Genomic DNA, 20,228 nt, shown 5'->3' with positions numbered 1-20,228 from the left:
AAATACTGAAGCTTGTACATTCTCTGATATGAATAGGAATTGAGTTCCATTTATCTGCTGCTCTGACTGAAAATACTGTTTGTCCAAAAGCAGTTTTCCTAAAGCTGTCACCTCTGACTGATGCGCTGGTCTCCCTAGCATTGTCCCTGCACAATGACACACTTTATTTCCAATGTGGTCGTGCAACATCATGAATTAATTTATACCCCAGACTCATATCTGCAAAACAAAGAAAACCGTCAAAGGTAAATAAATTTAATACTTAATTTGATACTTTGTTCAATTCTGCATTACGTTTAGCAGCAGCAGCCTGTTCTCTTGTTTTAGCATTGGTGTTACAGCTGTGTTGTCTGTATGCATCAGGATGCAGACCTCAGAACAAGTCAATTAACGTATAAGCTAAATAAAATTGGTCCTAGGATCGATCCCTGTGGAACTCTGTTGTACAATCACAAAAAGATGAGCATGTGCCATTAAGTCTTACACCCATTAAAATTAAGAAGGCTTTGTGACCTCCCCTGAAGCTTTGGTGACCCTTGTGCGGTTTGTGATTCCATGTTGGGAACCAGTGACTTAGCCCAGTGTTTCTCTCATATTTCATGATTTTACAGTGGATACAGTTAAACTAACAATTACAATAGAGATTTGGATCCTCTCTCACTCCCACCCAAACTGTCTCAAACAAGGACACCTGGGGATGTATGAACCGAACTTCACAGTCTGCGATTCGGCACATATTGTTTAACTGCTTTGTTTGGTTGCTCTGTTTATAAAACCACTAAATCAAAGCGTGTGCCTAAAATGTACCAACCCATTTGAGGATGTTCATGTCTGATATAGATTCTGAATTTTTATTGATCTTACAGTGGGAATTCTTTTTTCATTCAGCCATTATGTCTGATCATGGACATGTCAGCAGGTACGGCTACATTTAGAATCAAAGCCCAGCTGCCTGTAGGAACAATTCCACCATCCCTTAGGATAGGTATTTATAAAGAGTCACTAAAAATAGAATTGGTGTTTGATGTAGCTTGTTGTATGACGTGTAACCGACCACAGACACGTGTATACAGGCCTATATATTTTAACTAGCCTGCTCCATGCATGTCTGAAACGTCGTCTGTCCCTTGAAACATAAAAGCCCAGTAAATCACTCTTGGCTGTCAAGCCGCTGATGAGTCTTCCTGCCCTGCATAAAGCCTATGCAGCCCTTCCACCAGGCTGTTATATCCCTCTCTCCTTCTCCTCCTCCCCCTCCTCCTCCTCCCCTCCCTCGTTTCCTCTCCTCCTCCACATTCAGTGCTCCCTCTTGCGCGCACGGCGAGCAGCAGCGGCTTCAGCGCTTCTCTGACGCACCATCGGAGATGAGCATCCCAGTCCCACGGGCAGACTCTCTCGACATCTCCCCCTCGGACCTCTGCGGTCAAGATTTCGACATCAGCTCTCTTTGATTTTTGTCTGTTTTCCGTATCGCTTCGTAATCTGTCAGATTCGGCACTGCGTTTGGCTGGGATGCCCACAGTTGCCATCTCTTGGCTGGGAATTTACTTCGGAGGTGATTTTTTGTATCCGCAACAACTGTCAACGAAAGTGATTGATTCCTGTCCACTCTTGCGAGGGTCTTCTCCTTGTTTTCGGGGCATGACATTCTTGTGCTTGTAAGATAAGTAGCGAAATCAAATTAAAGGTGAAAAGGGGGGTGCTGTTTTGACAGGAGATCGTTTGGATGACGGACACCGAGAGGCTGTAGCTCTCCCTCTGCAACGCGAATCTCTGCGCCCTTGGAATATTCTTACACTGTTATAGAGTAGAAATATTTTTCTCAGTTTGCAGTCATAATCCGTATACGACCAGTTTGCCCACTGCAGGGGCTGCTGCGGCTTTCGCGTCTGCTCTGTTTTGAACCACGATTTCCTTGACGGGCGGGCGTCTGAGCATCCCGGACGAGCCCGGTTTTGCGATGCCCAAACAGTGAGGGTGAGGGTACGGTCGGTGGGATCTGATTTGGTCACCCTGCACGGTCGCATGGCTCCAGCCCGGAGGGACTGCAGCGGCTGCTGGGAGATGTTCCTCCCGACGGGATGCCTGCTCCTCTCTGTTTTGCTATTTCACCACCCTGCCCTGGCCAAGGTGTGCAACGACCGCACCAAACACGGACAGGACAACAGCTGGTTCGCCAGGGACGGGGAGAACTTGCCCATCATGGTTCTTATGCCCATGAACGAGTCGGCCCTGATGAGCAGCATCAGCCAGGGGATCGAGCCGGCGGTGCAGCTCGCCATCCAACACATACGGGAGTCCAGGAAGTACTCGTTCTCACTCATCACCAAAATCTACGACACCGAGGTAAACGGACACAGTAAATCCCTCACTAAGCTGCTGCCGCTTGCCTGGAGCGTGTTTAAATCAGTTGTACATGTGTATGTATGTGTGCGTGTGTGTGCGGGGCGCGCATTGCTCCGCAGCGCTCCACACATTTGTGCGTCCAAGGGGAAACGCTGCTCTGTTATGTTTGGTGTATGTGCAGCCGCCTTGTTGGTGTTTTCATGCACAAGCGTCACGTTTTTCTAAATGACAGCACGGTGTTCGTGCTCATTTCACGTTTCCTTTCATGACCCTCGCAGCTGATAGTGAATTTAGATATAACATGGCATCATAAGGCACTGCATTACCCTGATACTCCTAAGGCACACTCTTATGCTCCCCACACTGGACCTTTTAATGGTTACCGCAATCTCAGGATGAAACAGAATGGCAGGGCTGTCTGCTGATACAGATGGCACCCAACTGGAAAATTAATTAACACGTTGTTTTTTTTAATCCTCATTTTATAAAAAGTCTGTATGCGCTATAACGATTTTTAGTCACGAATTAGTCTCCTAACGATTAAAGGGCTGCTTCTCATCGTGCCTGAAGATGGCGGTAATTGGATGTACGATTTCTTCCGTGCACCCTTGAAAGTGGCCGCATCTCACAGCGTCCAAACTCCAAATTAACATCTCTTTTTATTTGATAACAACAACAGCAACGACAATATACCACTCCTCCGGTTGAGGTCCTGCTTTAAGTTTAATCGCTGCTAAATCTCTGCAAGCTCCAACAGTGTGGGCGTGTTCTCCATTATTTGTTTACACTCAAATTATTTGAATCAGTCAACAGCACTTATAGTGGCCTTTTAGGCTTTTAGTGATTTGCGTGCTTCAGAGGACACAGCGCAATTGAGGAGTTTTAAAGCTGCTGTATCATACAGTTGCCATGCCAACATGTAGGGATGTTGGCAGTTTGTCAACAAGACTAATCTATTGCATAAGATGAAACTAACTTTCCAATTAAATTTTTAAAATATTAATATAATTTTTAATGCTGGTGGAACTACAGATTACTGTAATCAAGTATTTTTTCTCAGCATTTGTACTTGTATGAGAATGTTTTTCAGGTATGTAAATATGCATTACACTGTGTGATAGGAGTGTCACAATTCTCCTAATCGGTTCGATGTGATCAATCAACACATCATTAGTTTTATGCCCTGACAACTGTTATTTACATTTTCAAATTCTTCTTTAAAAACATAGTCCATAAGGTATCAAATATGACATGGCGGCTGGTTAGCTACGCCGTGTTGTCTTTTAAGTGTTGTTTTATGTTTTCTTTGGACACAACCCGGGCCCTGTAAGTATTTGGGAGAGGAGAGAAAAACAAATACTGGGAGAACTCCCAATTATGCCTTTTGATTTGATTCTTGAAATTGAAAGCTCATTTTGAACAATTTTGGAAATAATAATGAAATTGTCACACCCCTACTATGTAATCGTAGTTTCTTTTAAAATCATAATTTAGTCCTGATTACCATTCAAATTTATATTCAAACTTTTTGATGTGCCTTTTTGTATCCAACAAACATGACGTATGGATGACAAAAAACAAAAACAAAGGAAAAACGCTGCAGCTGGCACAGGAGTAACTTAGACTGAAGATCTGGAGATGCCTGCCATTGATAATGCATTAAAAATCAATGGTTAAAAAGTACTGTAACTAATACTCTGGGTAGTTTTTGAGAAGAATATTCTCAAGTGTTTTCGTAACACCAGTAGTTTTACTTGTAGTGGAGTAATATATCAGGAATTTAACAGTACTTCTACTTAGTGCACTTTCCAACCACTGAATATCGGTTGAGACATATTTGTCTTATTTAAAGACATGTTTTCCCCCAGTGCCGTAGATAGCAGTAATTCCTTTGGATTCCCTTTCTAGTACTTATCCTGTCTACTGTATATGCACAGGTGTGCCCGTGTGAAAGAGCACACTCATCTCTGTTGACAGAGGTAAGCCCTCACAGGCAGCATGCTCTCAGACCATGGGATTAATATGCTCTTATGAGAGTTATGATTTTTCCCCTTCTATTCCCCGCGAGGGAAAGATGAGCTGGAAGCAAGAGGTCAGTGGGCCAGCCTGACATCCGCTCACTGGGAATGTCTGATAGCGATGCCAGCTTTCTAATACTGGCAATCAATGGGAACTCATGAGAACAGTGTTATTTGATGACTTTGTGGTCAAAGGCTAAACTCTATTACACTGTGGCACTGCCAATCCCGCGGTATTTGACATTTGTTTTGTCTACTGGCCAGCTGAAAATCCATGCTCTGATCATGTTTTTGGAAATGTCAAAATAAAAATATTCTATGCCAGTGCTAAAACGCCCAGTGCTTTTGCCTCAGTAGCAAATACTCTGTTTTGCTCGCTGCACAGATGCTTGCTATTAGACATGAAACGTTATGAAAATGTCATATCATGATTATAGTGACCAAAATCATCATGGTTGTCAGTATCATTGCAGTATTGTTGAAATGGGTTGTTTAAATAGTCAAGAAATACCAAAACACTGAAAGTTTCATATTGATTTGAAATGGTATCAAGTCCTTTGCGATGCCAATGTTTTCATTGAAAACAAACCCACTCTGCATGCTGCACCTGCGTCTGGGAGACTGTTGCTACCTTTCATTGATGTTGAACAGTATTTCAAAGTGTTTTTCAAAGCACAATAATCAAACACGATTTTGATGATAATTAAAATTTGAAATGGTTATAATGGTTTGGGGAATTTTATTGTGGTTTATTGATAAACAGGTAATCATTTCAGCCCTACCAGCTATATATAGGCTAATATAAAGTCAAAACCTGTACTTTTTCATTATTCTATTAGTGGCACACCTTATAAATATATATTTCGTACTATACTAGATGAATTTTATTGATGAAGACCATTACCCAGTGCTTCTTAGCTCTGGCTTTAAAGAAAAAAACACCCTGCCAACAACTTGGAGTATATTTACAAGCTGTTGCAAATCATCTGGCACAGCCTGGCATGGTTAAAGTCAACAGGGGACCACAGAGAGCACTGTGAAGTGCAAATGGCAATATATTACTGCAACACAATATTGTTGTTATATATTTACAGAGAATAATAAAGAAACAGTCAGAGACTTTAGTGGGAGAAACATGATTTCAATAACATCTTAAGATATGAGAAACTATTATTGTTTGTTTGTATCAGATGAAGCGGTCTGAAGTGTGTCTCAGCACTTACAGGTGGATTAGACCTTTGCCCAGGACAGGCTTATTGCTCTTGTGTTGACTATATTGCTTTTAGAGCCTGTGACATGTTTATAGGAGCAATAATATGAAGTTAGTGATGGCTGTGCTTTATACAAATTTACAATACATGTGTTCATTATGCTTTTATTGACCTGTAATCTTTTACTTACACATGAATAAAAGTACTGAACACACCCACACACACATCTGCACAGCTTCCTGACATACCACATGCTTATGTCAGAAAACAATACATGCATCAGTGCGTCTGCTGCAGCTAGCAGCAGGCCAAGTGTGTGCCTGTGTGGTGTTTGTACACATGTGTGTGTGCGTGTATGTGTGAGCACTGGGATTTAGCCTGGCAGATGTAAGTAATCAGTCCCTGAGCAGAGGCTCTTTATCCCTTTATCCCCTGTCGGTGGAGCCATGAGTAGACAGGGTAGGCCCAGTCCATCCTCTGCTGGTGTGGTGCTGGGTGGTGGTGCTGGTGATGATGAAGAGAATGGTGAGACACTAGGGGGCTGTCCCAGAGTAAATGGCCTGAGAGCTGAGGCTGTGCTACCAGAATGAGGTACTGGTTGTTGGAGGATTGGAGAAGCAGATGTCCAGATGTGGAACGCCTGGAGATGAGATGTAATACAAGCCAGTGTGGAACTAGTTTGATCAGGCCAAAGCTACACTCGTAGAAATAAAGGTGCTAACTAGAAAAATGAAGGATTATTCATCCCTATTAGAGAATACTATCTGTGAACCCAGACTCACCCAAAATCCCTCATGAGAGTTTCTACAGAGAACCCTTTCATGGTGCAATGGTTCCACCCAGAACCCTTCCACCAAATATGCTATGCTGCTAGATCTATCAAACCAGCTTGCATTTTCACCGGGTTTGAGTGGAACCACTGTAATTACCAACAGAGACCTGTAATGACACTCCCACTTTGGTTCCACAGGAAAACCTGCTGTTTTTTGGTTCCAGCTTGGAACCACCTTTTAGGATTCTAAGTTTTGGTAAAAAAAACAAACAAAAGAAACAAAAACACCTGCTGCTCCGAATGGTTCAAAATTAGGTGAGTAAATCAGAACAGGGCTGGTTCCATGTTGGTGGAAAAGGTTTATCTGAAGGTTTTATCCACAATCTTTCCACCTACCAAGAACCCTTTTATATGATGCTACAAAGAACCCCTGACAAAATAGTTTAAGGATTTCAACAATCTCTGAAGAACTCTTTATTCCATTAAAGGTTCTTTGGATGAAAAGGGTTCTTCATTGAATCCTTAGTCTTACAAAGAAGCCTTCTCTTAAAAAAGATATTCAGAAGCAAATGGTTTTGATTATAACCTCAGACCCCCAGGAAGAACCATTTTTGAGCCCTTATTTTTAAGAGTTCTAAAATAACAGTAATATACTGTAGACATTGTAGCAGGCTGAGGCAGTTGCAGATGAAAACACATTTTTGCTTTAAAACCAGAGCGTCGCAGGTAGAAAAGAAGCAGGATGGATTATATCAACTGGGAGGCTTAGTGCTGGAGCAGGAGTTGGAGCCTCCACCGCAGCTCTAGATGTGTGAGTGTGGGTTTTAGTGTAACCGAGGACTGATACTGTAACTCTGCAGGCTTAGCTGATCAAAGCTTTGGAGAGGACAGGAAGCACTGGAAGAGGATGGAAGGGAGACTTTGGGCAGCGAGAGCGTTCTAGGCTAAGCTACGCTAGTTCACCAGCTTATGGGATGTGTGACAGGCCCTTGAGAGGAGCCACTCAGGGAAAGATCACTTTTTTAGCAGAATAGTTCACTCTGTTTTGTGAGGAGTGGTATGTTAGATAGGAACAATACCATAGCAATATTTTAAAAGTTACTCAATTCCATTGTGTGAAAACAAGAATATTAATAAAAGTGAACAGATTTATACAAACTCTTCATTCCATTCAGACGTGTTAGTTTATGTAGTGTTACTGCAGCACGTAATAGTAAAACTCTACTGAGGACTGGTTGGTTAATGCTGGGAGTAAGGAACAGTTGTAGGATAATGAGATACATTTGTGAAACTGGTTTGCCATGTCATGGATTGTGGAAAACAGGAGAAATTAGGATGAAGAAAGTCAAACTTCTTTCATTAAGCCTTCTGAAAGAATGAGACATTTAGTTTCACCCAGTGTCTGCACAAATGAAAACTAACATGCAATTTGTTCAAATTAATTTAAACACAAACCCTCAAAGACCCTCGAAAGGTAATGGTACTGCAGACGGTAAACGTCCTCACCTGTAACCAAGCTGGAGCAGAAGATGCAGCTGCTTAATCACTGTAAAATTTGGAAAGCTCATTTTCTCCATCTCTATACTTTTTGGTGTTACTCTTGTTTCAGCACTGTACCAGCACTGGGGAAAGGTTGGGCTGAACCCATTATCATTCTGAAATGGGGGGAAAAAGCTTTGGCTTGTTTGCATTTCTTTAAACCAATCACAGTTGTCTTTGGTGGATCAAAGCCCGGGATGCGGCATCATGCCTTCACAAAGTATCATCGAGGGGTAAAAATAACTGCAAAAGAAATCTTAACAGCTGCTAGCTTATTTTAGAGGTGATTGATATGCAACCAAAAACAAAAAAGAAAATCATATTGCGATACAGGTCCTAATTTAAGTTGGTATGGTAATTTTTGCATTTAATTTTCACTAAAACTAACAACATTCTCAGCCTGTAGGTTGCTAGCTTGGAGGCTACTTTCCGAGCGTTGTGGACTGAAACAGTCAGCCAATGGCAGGCCTATTCCCACAGCCTACTTATGGTGAGTCAGACTAGACTTTTGTTAGAGTTTAAAATGTAAAGTGACAGCTCCTCCACCCGTGCATCTGCAGTGATCCAACACCTTTTGTTGTCAATTGTGAAATGGGAAATTTTGTTTGTGATGAGAGGGGTTGAAACGTCTCATCTAAGGCAACAAAAAATCTGATAACAACTCTTGAAATTTTCCTTTCTATAATCACTTTAGAAGGAGCAGTCTGCTCCTCTTGGAAGAAACCTTAAATTTAATTTTATGTACTTTTAGGGAGTGGTGCTTCCTTGCTATCATGTTTCCTATATCGTAGCCGTCAGATAAGAGTGAACACATGTATTTTTAAAGTCAAATCAATACAACCACAAAGACACAGAGTCTGCAGTTGGAGATGCTAATCTTGCCCATGTACAGGGCAGCAGATACGATATGCAGATGGGTATTTATAGTATATGACTGTCCATCCATGTGATATTATGGGCCTCCTGAGACTATGTTAGCAGTGACCTATGCTCAGAGATACTGCACACAGATATGAGCTGCTCCTCCTGTTCTTCTCTGAGGACTAGATGCAACATGTCACATTTGTGCACGTTGGTGAGCCCAAAACCGCCATACAGTACATCTGTTCACGGGAGGAAGAACACCCCCTTGAGCATATAAAAGGCATTCTGTCATTGTGTCAGAGGAAGTTAGGTTTGCGGCGAAAAGGCATTACCATAATGGAGGTCAGGATGCTGCTAAGCATAGGTCTTAAGTCAAAGCAAACTCGTTCAGGGCTGTTGGTTTTTTTAAGCTTTGAGGAGAATTTGTTTTAGCGAAGTGTCATTTGTTTGTAGTGCAAGCCACTTATATTTTTATTCAGAAAGTCCCTTTTACTGATTCACAGACTGTACCTCACCTTTGAGCTTTTGTGTATAACCATGTGACATGGGCCAAATGAAGCAGTGCCTTTGGACATCTTATATGTCAGGGTCTCATATTGTACGCCACATTTTATCTAAATATCTGACAAGGATTCAGCGTGGAGGCGGTGACCCGGGGGGGTCAACAAAGATTGCCTGTCACTGTTCCTAGGAGAGGGCGAATATTCAGGGATAGTACTCGGGAAAAGCAGCCCGTGACAGCCTGGGTACTCTCTAGGCATACAGAAAGTGCTGAGTGTGGCTGTATCCACTGACCCGACACAGATAGTGGGGATCAATGTGCAGCAGCCCTTCTCATAGAACGAACCGGATCTCAGGGGAGAATCAGAGAGAGAGGCGTGAGGGAAAGAGATGTGTGTACGGCTATGAGATGGAGATCTCGAAATAGGATTATATCATCTTCTGAGCAGGAAGAGGAAATGGCCAGCCTCTTAATTCTTATTGGATCATAATGTAATGCCATTTATGTTGTTTCTCTGAGGCTACACAGTTTAATGGCTATGTGAGGAAAAAAAAGCAATTACTGCATGCAATGAGGTATGCACATTAGATCAGTCAAAGGCTCCTAAGATCTTGTGTTGCTATGTCAATGATATCAATTTACAGGTTCATGAGCGTAATGGTTTTATTAAATTTTAATTTTTTTTTTCACTGATTTACACAAAATTAGAGAAACATGGCTCACCGTTTAATGGAGTTACTAAATTTGAGCTCTAATTACTGACCTTTGTCTGAGTCATGCCGGCAGTGGCCTTGAGGGCTTGAGCAAGACAACCACAAACGTGAACTTTTCCTGATAAAAGAGGCTCTTACGTGCCCTGAAGCTGCTTTATAACAGATACTGTGACACACGCTCACACATAAGGCAGCACATAAAGCATTGAAGTATGGTCATGCGCATACTGTATGTTTTCATGCACTGACAACACTGCTAACACAGACCTGTCTCCTCCCTACACACACACACACACACACACACACACACACACACACACACACACACACACACACACACACACACACACACACACACACAGAGCACAAACACTCCCACATATGGTCATGGCTGCTTTCAATCGGCGCCCCTGCAGCACTGCCTGAGGTCAGGACAGTGTGGCCATTTGAGCAGTTTGACATGGAGTGTTGTTCGGTTCCAATAAAAATTGGGTCACAGCATCATCAGATTGCGTTATACACCATCATCCTCCATACATCCTAATCTCACTATGGGGAGGAGTCAAAAACCTGACCTCACCAAAAACAATTCTAATCAATCATCTGAAACCACTGTAACATGACAAAAAAATCTATGCCACTATGCATTTTGATTTTATTTTTCTGCACACCTCATTCTCTCATCTTTGTGCCTGCAATATGACGCTTGCATTCATAACCATTGTTTGCTTAATTTGATTTAATCTACAACTTTAAAATAAATCTAATGTTTATTATGGAAAATGCTAACTATACATCAAATGCAATGAAATAGTAAAAACTGACCTAAGACGCTATTTTATTCAAAAGGACTCCAGCTGTGTTCTTTTCTGTTTTTCAAGAAGAAACTCCCACTCAGCTATAGTAAAAGGTAAATATTGGTTACAGCTCTGATGTTCTTCTCTTCCCTTCCTAAACCCAAGGTGGTTTAGGCCTTATGCAGCAATGTTATCATGCAGAAACCTATGTTAGGTCACACAGGAAAACCTTTTTAGAAGGGCTTGGAAAGTAGCATTTTGACACTAAAACATATGTACTTCAACCAGGGGACAGCAACCTTTACTATCAAAAGAGATATTTTTGGCAAAAAAAAAGGAAGGAAATCTTTCTGGAGTCATGACTATTAAATACTCTGTTTTCCTCTGAGATTCTCTTTGGCTTTGGTGTTCATAGCCAGCCGAGGGAGACTGAAGAATAGCCACTGGCAAAATTGAGCCATAGATGTAGACTATGGCACACATTTTAGTTGGTGAAATATTTAAAAAAAAAAATATTTGGTGCACAGGCTATTGTTATTCATTTCCATCTAACTTTTTACTTAAGCCACAGAAAGCCACTGGAAAGGGGCAAAAAAGCGTCCCAGAGCCACAGGTTGCTGAGTCCTTTTCTGAAGGACCACTATTGGGAAGCTACAGAATGATATAAAAACATAAGAAAAAACAAAATAATGGACCCACCCTTAAATTGTTTACTAAAAAGAGACACAGTAGACTTCCTGGGCTTTGTGCGTTCTCACTTGTGTTGGATTAAATACCAGTTGTTCCTTGTGCAAATCTCTTTTCTACCAATGTTTAACCTGACTTCTTGACCACTCTTTTCTCTTTCTTCCGAAGGTTTGTCCTCAAGTTTAAAAAGAAAAATAGGGTTGACTTCTCCTTTTCTCTGGCACATTACTCCATACTGACTTTAGGGCAACAACTTCTTGCTAATGTATTAATAACACAATGCTTTAGGCGTACTTGATATAATATTGGTGTTCCGAGCACTAAAATTCAATAGGTGAGTTCAGGTGTTACAAAAACAAATTAGCCTTTTAGCTTTCTCCACCCTGAATTTTCCTGGAGTAGATTACAGTATGTTTTTACTGAATCTCATGTATGTTGTTAATTTGATAGAGCAGGAGAGAGTGTTTGGCATTATCTCTGTTCAGCGCAGTCACCCTGCAGGGCCCGATGTGCAGACCAAGTCAAGGGCTAATCGCATGAGAGAGGAAACGGCTGAATTCAATTTCAAAAGCACCTTAAGCAAGTCCTGTTGGTTGCTTGCAAAGCATCACAATGTGCGTTTGTGCGTGAGTGCCGCTGGAGGTTGGGAAAGGATGGGAAATAGTCTGTACCCTGGATGAGTGGGCGGAGGTACTTATGGGACTATCTCAGTGGCTGCTGGTGAATGTGATTCTTTGAGATGGACCCAATCACCCCACACTGATATTGTTAAAAATCACTGGAGCCTCTTGCTAAAATTCAACACAACAGAATGCTGTGGTTAAGGGTGTCACTATCATTACTGAATATCTTGTTTACTGTCTGCCTCTCAATGTGGTTTTTCTGCATCGGTAAATCTGCCTCAGTGCAACTGGCTTGAATCTGATTTTGCTCTTTGTTAGCTCATTGAAGAAAATAATATACAATGAAGTGTTCTGTTGTCAGCCCAGATTAATGCATGGTGTGGTTAGTGGACTGTACTGTGGTCAGCAATATCACTAAGCTGGGATTAAATGAGTGACAAGCTAGCAGAAAAGAGTATACATCAGTGCCGGGCAAGTTAACTAAAACTAAACTAAAAATAAAAACCAAGCTTTAGAAAAAAAAACAACTGAAATGATATTTTGAGCTCGCTAAACTAATTAAAACAAAATAAAGATATAGAGGAAATGTCCTTAGTTCTAGTATTTGTCAGTACCACAGACATGAGGAGGCATTGGTGCGTATCTTTATTGAGACTGGGATGTCTGTATGACCGTGAGTTAATTGCTATCATAAAGTATTGTGCTTGTATTGCAATGCCTGCCCTGCACTTCTTAAATCTGGCCCCTGACGAATATAGACATTTTTGAGTGGAGGGGGACTTTAAATACATTCTAACACTGTGTCTCACCTGAGAAGATTAATACAGTATCTGAAACTCCACATATGTTTGCCCTGAATTCACTGCGTCTTAATTACAACCAGGCGACACGGTCGTGTAGCAAAAGCTTTAATGAATTCAGTTTGTGATAATCAATTAGGTTTCAAATGAATTTGTCATTGTCAAATTTTAATCTTCCTTTCTTTGTGCAGTCCTATTGTGTTTTCCCAGCAGATGCTATGATGAGACATCTGTTGGCATGCCCCCTCCTCATCTTTTTCTTTCTTTCCTCTAAGACTCTACTGTCATTGAGATGCAGAATTGACTCCAAAAGGTGGTGAACCAGGCATCTGGCTGCCATTACCATTAAACAAACAGTTACTCTCTGATTCACATGGCTGTACGGGGGTGCCGAGGGAGGGACACCCACTGGGAAATCACTCAGGAGACCGAAACAGGGTGGGAGGATGGGTGAAGAGGTGGGGGGAGGCAGAAAATTGGGACTTTTAGGAGGACAAGATAGGGCAGAGATGGAAATTGAGGCAGATAAAATGGGGGAAGAATCACTGAAAACACCACTTTTAAAGTGGCGATAGACAAGAGCTGGGATGAGAATGAAAATCTACCATTTTTATTCAGTGCTGCTGGAAATACTGACAAGATGGCTGCTGCCATGTTGAGTGCAACACTAAGTCAGTCCGTCTGGCTGGTGCTGCTGGTGCATCTATAAAGCTGCCATTGATCCCCAGCCAAGCAATTTGCACAGACAATTAACACAGTGAATGTTTATCTGTTGCTATAGCTTGTTTCACTGCAAACTACTGAAAAATCACTCTTTCTAACTCCCAAATGTGGTATGAACGTTAGGATTCTTTCAGTATTTTTGTTTTGGTCGGTAAATAGTTTCAGAATGATATTCATGATGTTGCAGTCTGTTTACTGAGCTCGGTTTTCTGCAGACAAGATCCGGCAGAATATGTGTTTGTGTGCTTATGGTTACCAACCCCAAGAGAGGTGCCCTGCTGTTGCACGTCTGGAGAATTTCCATCACTAAAAGGCTGCGTATGTGTATGTGAGTGTGAGTGAGAGAGACAGGCAGAAGAGAGAAATGAGCGGGATTCAGATGTTTAGTATTGCTCTTCTTGTAATGTGTTTTGACCTTTCACTTTAAAACAAAGCAGACTCTGACCACATTGGCACAATCTTTTTCAAGGATGACTTGTTTTCTGCGTATTATCACATTTGTCAGGCATTATTATACCATAATCTTTAAAATTTTAATGTCCCCTCTCGCTCCATCACTGTCTGCTCCTTTCACCGCTCATCACTCCGCCACCCCTCCCCTCACACACACGCTCACACACACCACATTCACCTCCCTGCTTCCCTGCCCCTCTCCCGTGAGTGGACAGAAATGAAAGGATTATCATGGAAAGGGTGTGCCGTTGTCATTAGAGATTGGACAAGTGCTCTGTGCATGCTCCTGTCTGTCGCTCTCAAGGGGGCCCAGCGCAGAGCAATAAGCAGAGAGAGTCTGTCCTTGTCAGTCCTGTAATTACATTAAAGCTCATGTAATTCTTGGTTAAAAAAAAAAAAAAAAGAGAGGCCAACCATTGCCTGCTTCTTGGGAAGGGATGTGTGTGTGTGTAGCACGTGGGTACACACGGGACTCCCTAAAAAAACTTGGTTCATCCAGGGGTGGTGGCTTATGTCCTGCACCACACAGTGTCTTGTGTGACTGATGCATGTTCTCGCTGGCACTCGCTGGGTTGTCCATAACCTAAAAAGTTGTTCATCAACTTGATTTTTTTTCCTTAACCCCAAGATTAAACATACATAAGATTTCATGCCTGATTATAATTGTGAAGAGACCTGCAAATTTTCAAATGACTTTTACTTGGCTGTTGACTCATTCTCAAATTTTGCATTATAGTGTTATACTGTAAATTTGTACAACTAAATAGTTTTAAAATATACTGACATTTAGATGGACTAAATTATGCCCAACAACAAAAATCTACTCAGATGGGGGTCTGTATTCAAATGGCTGTACAACGCAGACTATGATTTTCTATTTCTAGGCCTACATAGGTGTGACATCAAATATACAAATTATGGGAAAACATGAATAGTATAGGCTATTCATATTATAATTGTATATTATATTCATGCAGTGTTAATTGGCTGAGACAGTCGTAGAGTTCACTGAAGCTTGCTACATCCTGCAAAATCACGCCCACCGGGTCAAATACCATTCAGTTTTTAGTGAGTCCCAGATACACATGTTTATAGGGTGTGCATGAGTATGCTTACTTGTAAAAAAAAAAGAAAGTGACATTATGCCGGTGCTTGCATGTGTTGACACGTACAGCTTGTATTTGACTCTGAGGGCCGGTGACGGTGTGAATGTGTGCGTGCATTTGCATGATTCCGGTAGAACGCAAAGTGTACTGTATGATTGTGGCATGTGTGCATCCTGTTCCCAGGGGTCAGGGGCACTTAACACTTGTTCCCAGAGGGCAGGTTGGTTGTCATGGCCGCAGCTGGGGGATGTGTGGAGAGTCAGGCAGGTGTCACAGAAGAATAATGGACATTCTTGCTTTGTCTCTGGCTTGACATGACAAACAGTACACAGACCTCTGTACTCAGACTGCACAATTAATCAAAAAATTGTCAAAATCATAATATGGCCAACTACAGAGTCAAAATCACACAAGCTGCAGTTCGTGTCTTAAAGGTGAAACATGTGACAAAACAACATTATAATGAAATGCTTTAGTGTTGCAGAGACGCCCTGGCCTACAAATCTTCATCCAATTGCAAGAAAACATGTTTTTTCGGTACATACCCCATAAAAAGTCACGTCATGATGATGTTAATAGATTGTGATGCAAAAATGATCATTGTCATTAATCAGGAAACATATAGCACTCGCAATATCTGTCCAAAATAATCATAATATGATTTTTCAGCAGCAGCTTTTCTTTCTCTCACACATAACCTCAGTCGCCCCCCCCCCTACACACACACACACACACGAAGCCCCAACCATGTGTAAACAAACATGCATACCAGTTGTGACTGGTCAACAGAAGGCACCAGAGCACAAAGCTGCTCTACCTAAGCTGGCTGTGGGGGAAAAAAAGGACGTTTACATAATTGGCCTTTTTTTGGTCAAATTACAGAGAATTCTCTCATTTCATCTACTTTAGAGTGCACAGATTTATCCGTTACAATAATGTGAGAACAGATGGTGACTATACATTTCAAAATGCTTTTCTGTGCTCAAATGGCGTTATAATATAGCTTTTTTTTGTCACCCAATTCCACACAGTACTATTGAATCTACAGTAAGTGTGTTCGATACAAATACATTACTGGTTTCACCGGTAATGTTTTTTTTTTACTTGTCCAGAAGTCAATTTTTACTAGTCCCAGTATAAATAGTTTTATAAGTGGTTATTAAATAACCACAAAGTCTAAGGTTAATTGTCATGTTTAATAGACATTGCTGCTCCCAATTAATATCAGAAAATAGTGAAAAATTTCCATCCATTCATTCTATCCATCATTTTTCAAAGTCCAAGATGATGTCTTTAAATGTCTCATATTGTTAGTCTAAAACCCATAGATATTCAATTTAATATGATAATAAATGAAGAAAAACAGGAAATATTTGAGAGACTGAAAACTGCCTTTTCTGCCATTTTGCATTAAAAATAATTTAAACAATTAATAGAATTGTTTTTTGTTTTTTTTTACCAGATTCACTTGCCTGACATGGTATTTTACTTGACTCCTAAGTGCATTCATGTAGAGCTGCAACTATGTATTAGTCGTTGAATTGGTCAGTTGCCAACTGTTTTCAATCAATTAATCGCTGTCATTTTTCAAGCAAAAGTGTCAAACAGTTGCTGGGTTCAGCTTCTTCAGTATAAGAACTTGCTGTTTTTCTTTGACATTTATCTCAGTAAATGAAGAGTCTTTGGGTTTTGGACTGTTGGTTTTACAAAAGAAGCTATTTCAGCACCCCTTTAAAGCATTTTCACAATAATTGATTAATTGTCAAAATGATTGTCAGATTAAACAATCATGAAGATAATTAGAAGTTGCAGCCCTAAATTCATGCACAAGATCCTGCATGAAATGTCATCAGTAGCCTCAACGGAGCATCTGTCCTGCAAGGTGAAATGTTACAGCAGTACACACAGCAGTAGACCCTGTGACAGAGGCTTCCCACTGTTAAAAAGCAATTAAGGAATGCCATTAAACTATCAGACAATGAACTGAGAACTGAACTGTAAAACTAGGACTTGTGCACCAAATCCAACATTTTATTACCTTCTACAAATTGACATGATCGGTACATTGTACACATTGAAAGCAATTCCAGCTGTCACACACTTCCACATTCATAGTCTCTGCCTTTTGTCTTGTATGCAGGTTTGCTTTTTGCGATATCAGAACATGTCATTTTCAGTGCTGCTCCTCTGTCCTTTTGCAGAAAGAGATGCTCAGCTGAAGCAGTGATTATACAGTTTCAATCACACCGATAAGGACCTTCATGGAGCACCTGTCGGAAGCACACAGCCTTCACAGTTATTATTTTACAGAAATAGACTGTTGGATTTAATACATTATAGCTTCCTTGAGCAATGTCTCATGCTTTTTTTGTGCTCATCCAGCTGTGAGGAAACAAACTGTCAGCTCGTGTTTTGCTTTTCCTCTTCCGGTGTGAGTGCCATTTAGATTTTGCGGTCATCAAACACTGTGATCCTCCGCGTGTTTTCAACTATTTCCTGCTTTAACTGACTACACACTGACTGTATGCGTGCAATGATTGTCTGAAAGTGTAACTATTGTGATTTGTTGCTGGTAGTGGGCCCCAGCGTGCGTCCATGTGGCACACTGCATCTCTCTGCTCCAGCAGTCCCTGATACACATCAGACCTTTGTCCATTTGCCGTCCGCTCATAGTGGCTACCACTTCCCCATCCGTGATTGCTGGGGGCTGTTAGCGGAAAGCAGTTGGTGAGCCCATTGTGTGCCAAGAGCGATAACAACAGACAGTAGAATCACAGATGTAACCTACACACACATCCACACGCACACTCCCTGCCACACTGTCTAAGTGCCCATGCACAGTAGCAGTGGTATACACATCTGTCATGCCCATCCAAAGCAGGCAATCATGCCACATGCGATTCACAAAAGGCTGTGCAATGATGATAAGAGATCATTTGCAACCAAGCTCTATCTGCCATGGCTCAGTCCTAATCTTTGTGCACGTATGTATGTCTATGTGTGTGTGTTTTCATGGACAGATAGTTGGATAAATGGATGGCAAAACAGATTAAATTGTGCTTTCTTATGTTGTATCAGTGGAATTATGTTTCACCAATGAAAAAAATAATCAGTAACACCCAGGGATAGGTTGCATTTTGTTTTGAGCAGTCCCAGCTCCATTTGGCAAACAAACCCCAATCCACCCAGCCCCAAACACACACACACACATACACAACCACATCTACACACTGTCACTCAATCCATCGCACACCAAAGCAGCCAGGCCGTAAATGCTGCTCTGAGCTGCTCTACATGTTTTAATGAAGTAATTTCTCTTTGGTTAATATGTCTCTAAACAAACCATGTTATAGGCTATGGAGCGGGAATTGTGGCTGTAAAGAGTGGTTAGTGTTAACCGAGTCGGCGTCAGGCGGCAGCTGATAGATGGGGTGGGGTCCTGATTGGAGGGATCTGTGGCTGCCCGTCTGACTAATGAACTGCTACTGTAAGGCAGAAGCCTTTTATTGCCTCCTTTATGGGGAGAAGAGCGTACATTTGGCCTGCTGTCTCCTTTTGCTAGTCAGTTCCTTATTATGCACCCCCCCCCCCCCAACACACACACACACACACGCACATGTACAAACAAACACACACATACACAAGGCCTGGTTCTCCCTGACGGACCGTTATCTGCCTTGGTTATTCACAAAAGGCTTGGCTTACTTGGTCAACAAATCCAGAGCTGATCTGATGACCAGACAAGAAACCGCTGAAGCAGACTTGTTGGTAAATGGTGTGTTGAAAAGTAACCTTGTAGGTAGGCATTCCCATGAGATACGGGGCCCTGTACATCAAGCTTTATTTTCATTGGCCTATTCAGTAGAGATGTTCCTGGCAACTAAACACTGGGAAAACAGCCAAAATTAAGCACAATTGATTTATCAAAAAGGTTGAACATTGTCTGAAAAATATATTGCATGTATGAAGAGCCATTTGAAGCCGTCAGTCACATTTTTAATAACTTAATCATATTTTAAATGCTGCTAAAATGTGACAAAACATGACTACAACTGACTAAATGCTTTTCAGACCGAGAGTGACCGTAGTGTCTGCAGGGTAACAGGCAACAATTAACTGGCGTTGTAAATTAATAGGATATTAATAAATTATTCAACCAACTGTATTTCTGGTGGCGACTAGTGAGGATAACAGCATTAAATGGTTTGGTCGACTAATCTTGGACATCCTACTATTCAGGTTAACACAAGTATGTGACTGGGTGTTAATCCTGCAGCAGCATGCTCAATAATGTACAAGAGTAGTAAGAAGTGATTTCTAGGGCTGAATCTAAAAGCTACATGTGTTTAATAGGTTAAGACCAAATGCTTAGATGTACTTTTGATTAAATCTGCATGGTTCAGCTAAAAAAAAAAAAAAAAAAAAAAAAAAAAAACTAAAAGACCAAAGCTGTCCAGTTGTTGGAGTTTGAACAGAACAGCATTTGAACACTAATCTGGGGATGGGAGCTCCACTTTCTCTGTCCTCTCCAGCTTTCCTGTATGCTCCCGTCACAAACCACAGGTGATACTGTGTTCCTTTATTACCACATGGGCTTCACATCGCTCAGCAATCTGAAGCCATGTCATTAAGGCACCGTCAGCTGGGGCTCTTGGGCCCATTTCATCATTTCATTGCAGCATGCGATAGCTGCAAAACGCAGTCACTTTTTTGACATGTGACAAATACATTGCAATCCCAAGACACAACAGGACCTCACAGTTCACACTAAATAAGGCAATTTGTATTTAAAAATTCATTCCTCATCACATCAAGACATACAAGATGCAACCATGCTGGATTTTAGAAAAAAAAATCTATTTACTATGTAAATGAATGTACCAATACAAATATGTAGTGCAAAGACAAAATTGTTTGCTTTAAGGCAGTGAATTGACCGTTTGTGTTTCAGCTGGCTTTGAGGACTTGGACAAATGTCATTCTAGGACATAAATTGTTTTGATTCTTTGTCTTGGCTTTTCTGTCTTCTCTCGAGAGACCTTGATCATCACTTGATCAGGACAAACTGTTTGAA

At 41.3% G+C, this 20,228-nt stretch overlaps 1 protein-coding gene across 1 annotated transcript in view; it reads left to right on the top strand.

The window, feature by feature from the left end:
* Positions 1 to 1,320: 1,320 nt before the first annotated feature.
* The window catches only part of gabbr2 (gamma-aminobutyric acid (GABA) B receptor, 2), a 230,227-nt gene continuing 211,319 nt past the window's right edge, over positions 1,321 to 20,228 (top strand). The window contains exon 1 of the mRNA XM_084739199.1: positions 1,321 to 2,346. Within this exon, the coding sequence (XP_084595325.1) occupies positions 2,026 to 2,346 (321 nt within the window). The 5' untranslated portion in view covers positions 1,321 to 2,025. The remainder of the gene's footprint in view (positions 2,347 to 20,228) is intronic.

This window comes from Lutjanus erythropterus, chromosome 16 (assembly GCF_056507025.1).
Source record: "Lutjanus erythropterus isolate fLutEry1 chromosome 16, fLutEry1.hap2, whole genome shotgun sequence".
In the NCBI taxonomy this organism is placed as follows: Eukaryota; Metazoa; Chordata; class Actinopteri; order Lutjaniformes; family Lutjanidae; genus Lutjanus; species Lutjanus erythropterus.
This window is presented reverse-complemented; position numbering and strand designations above follow the sequence as displayed.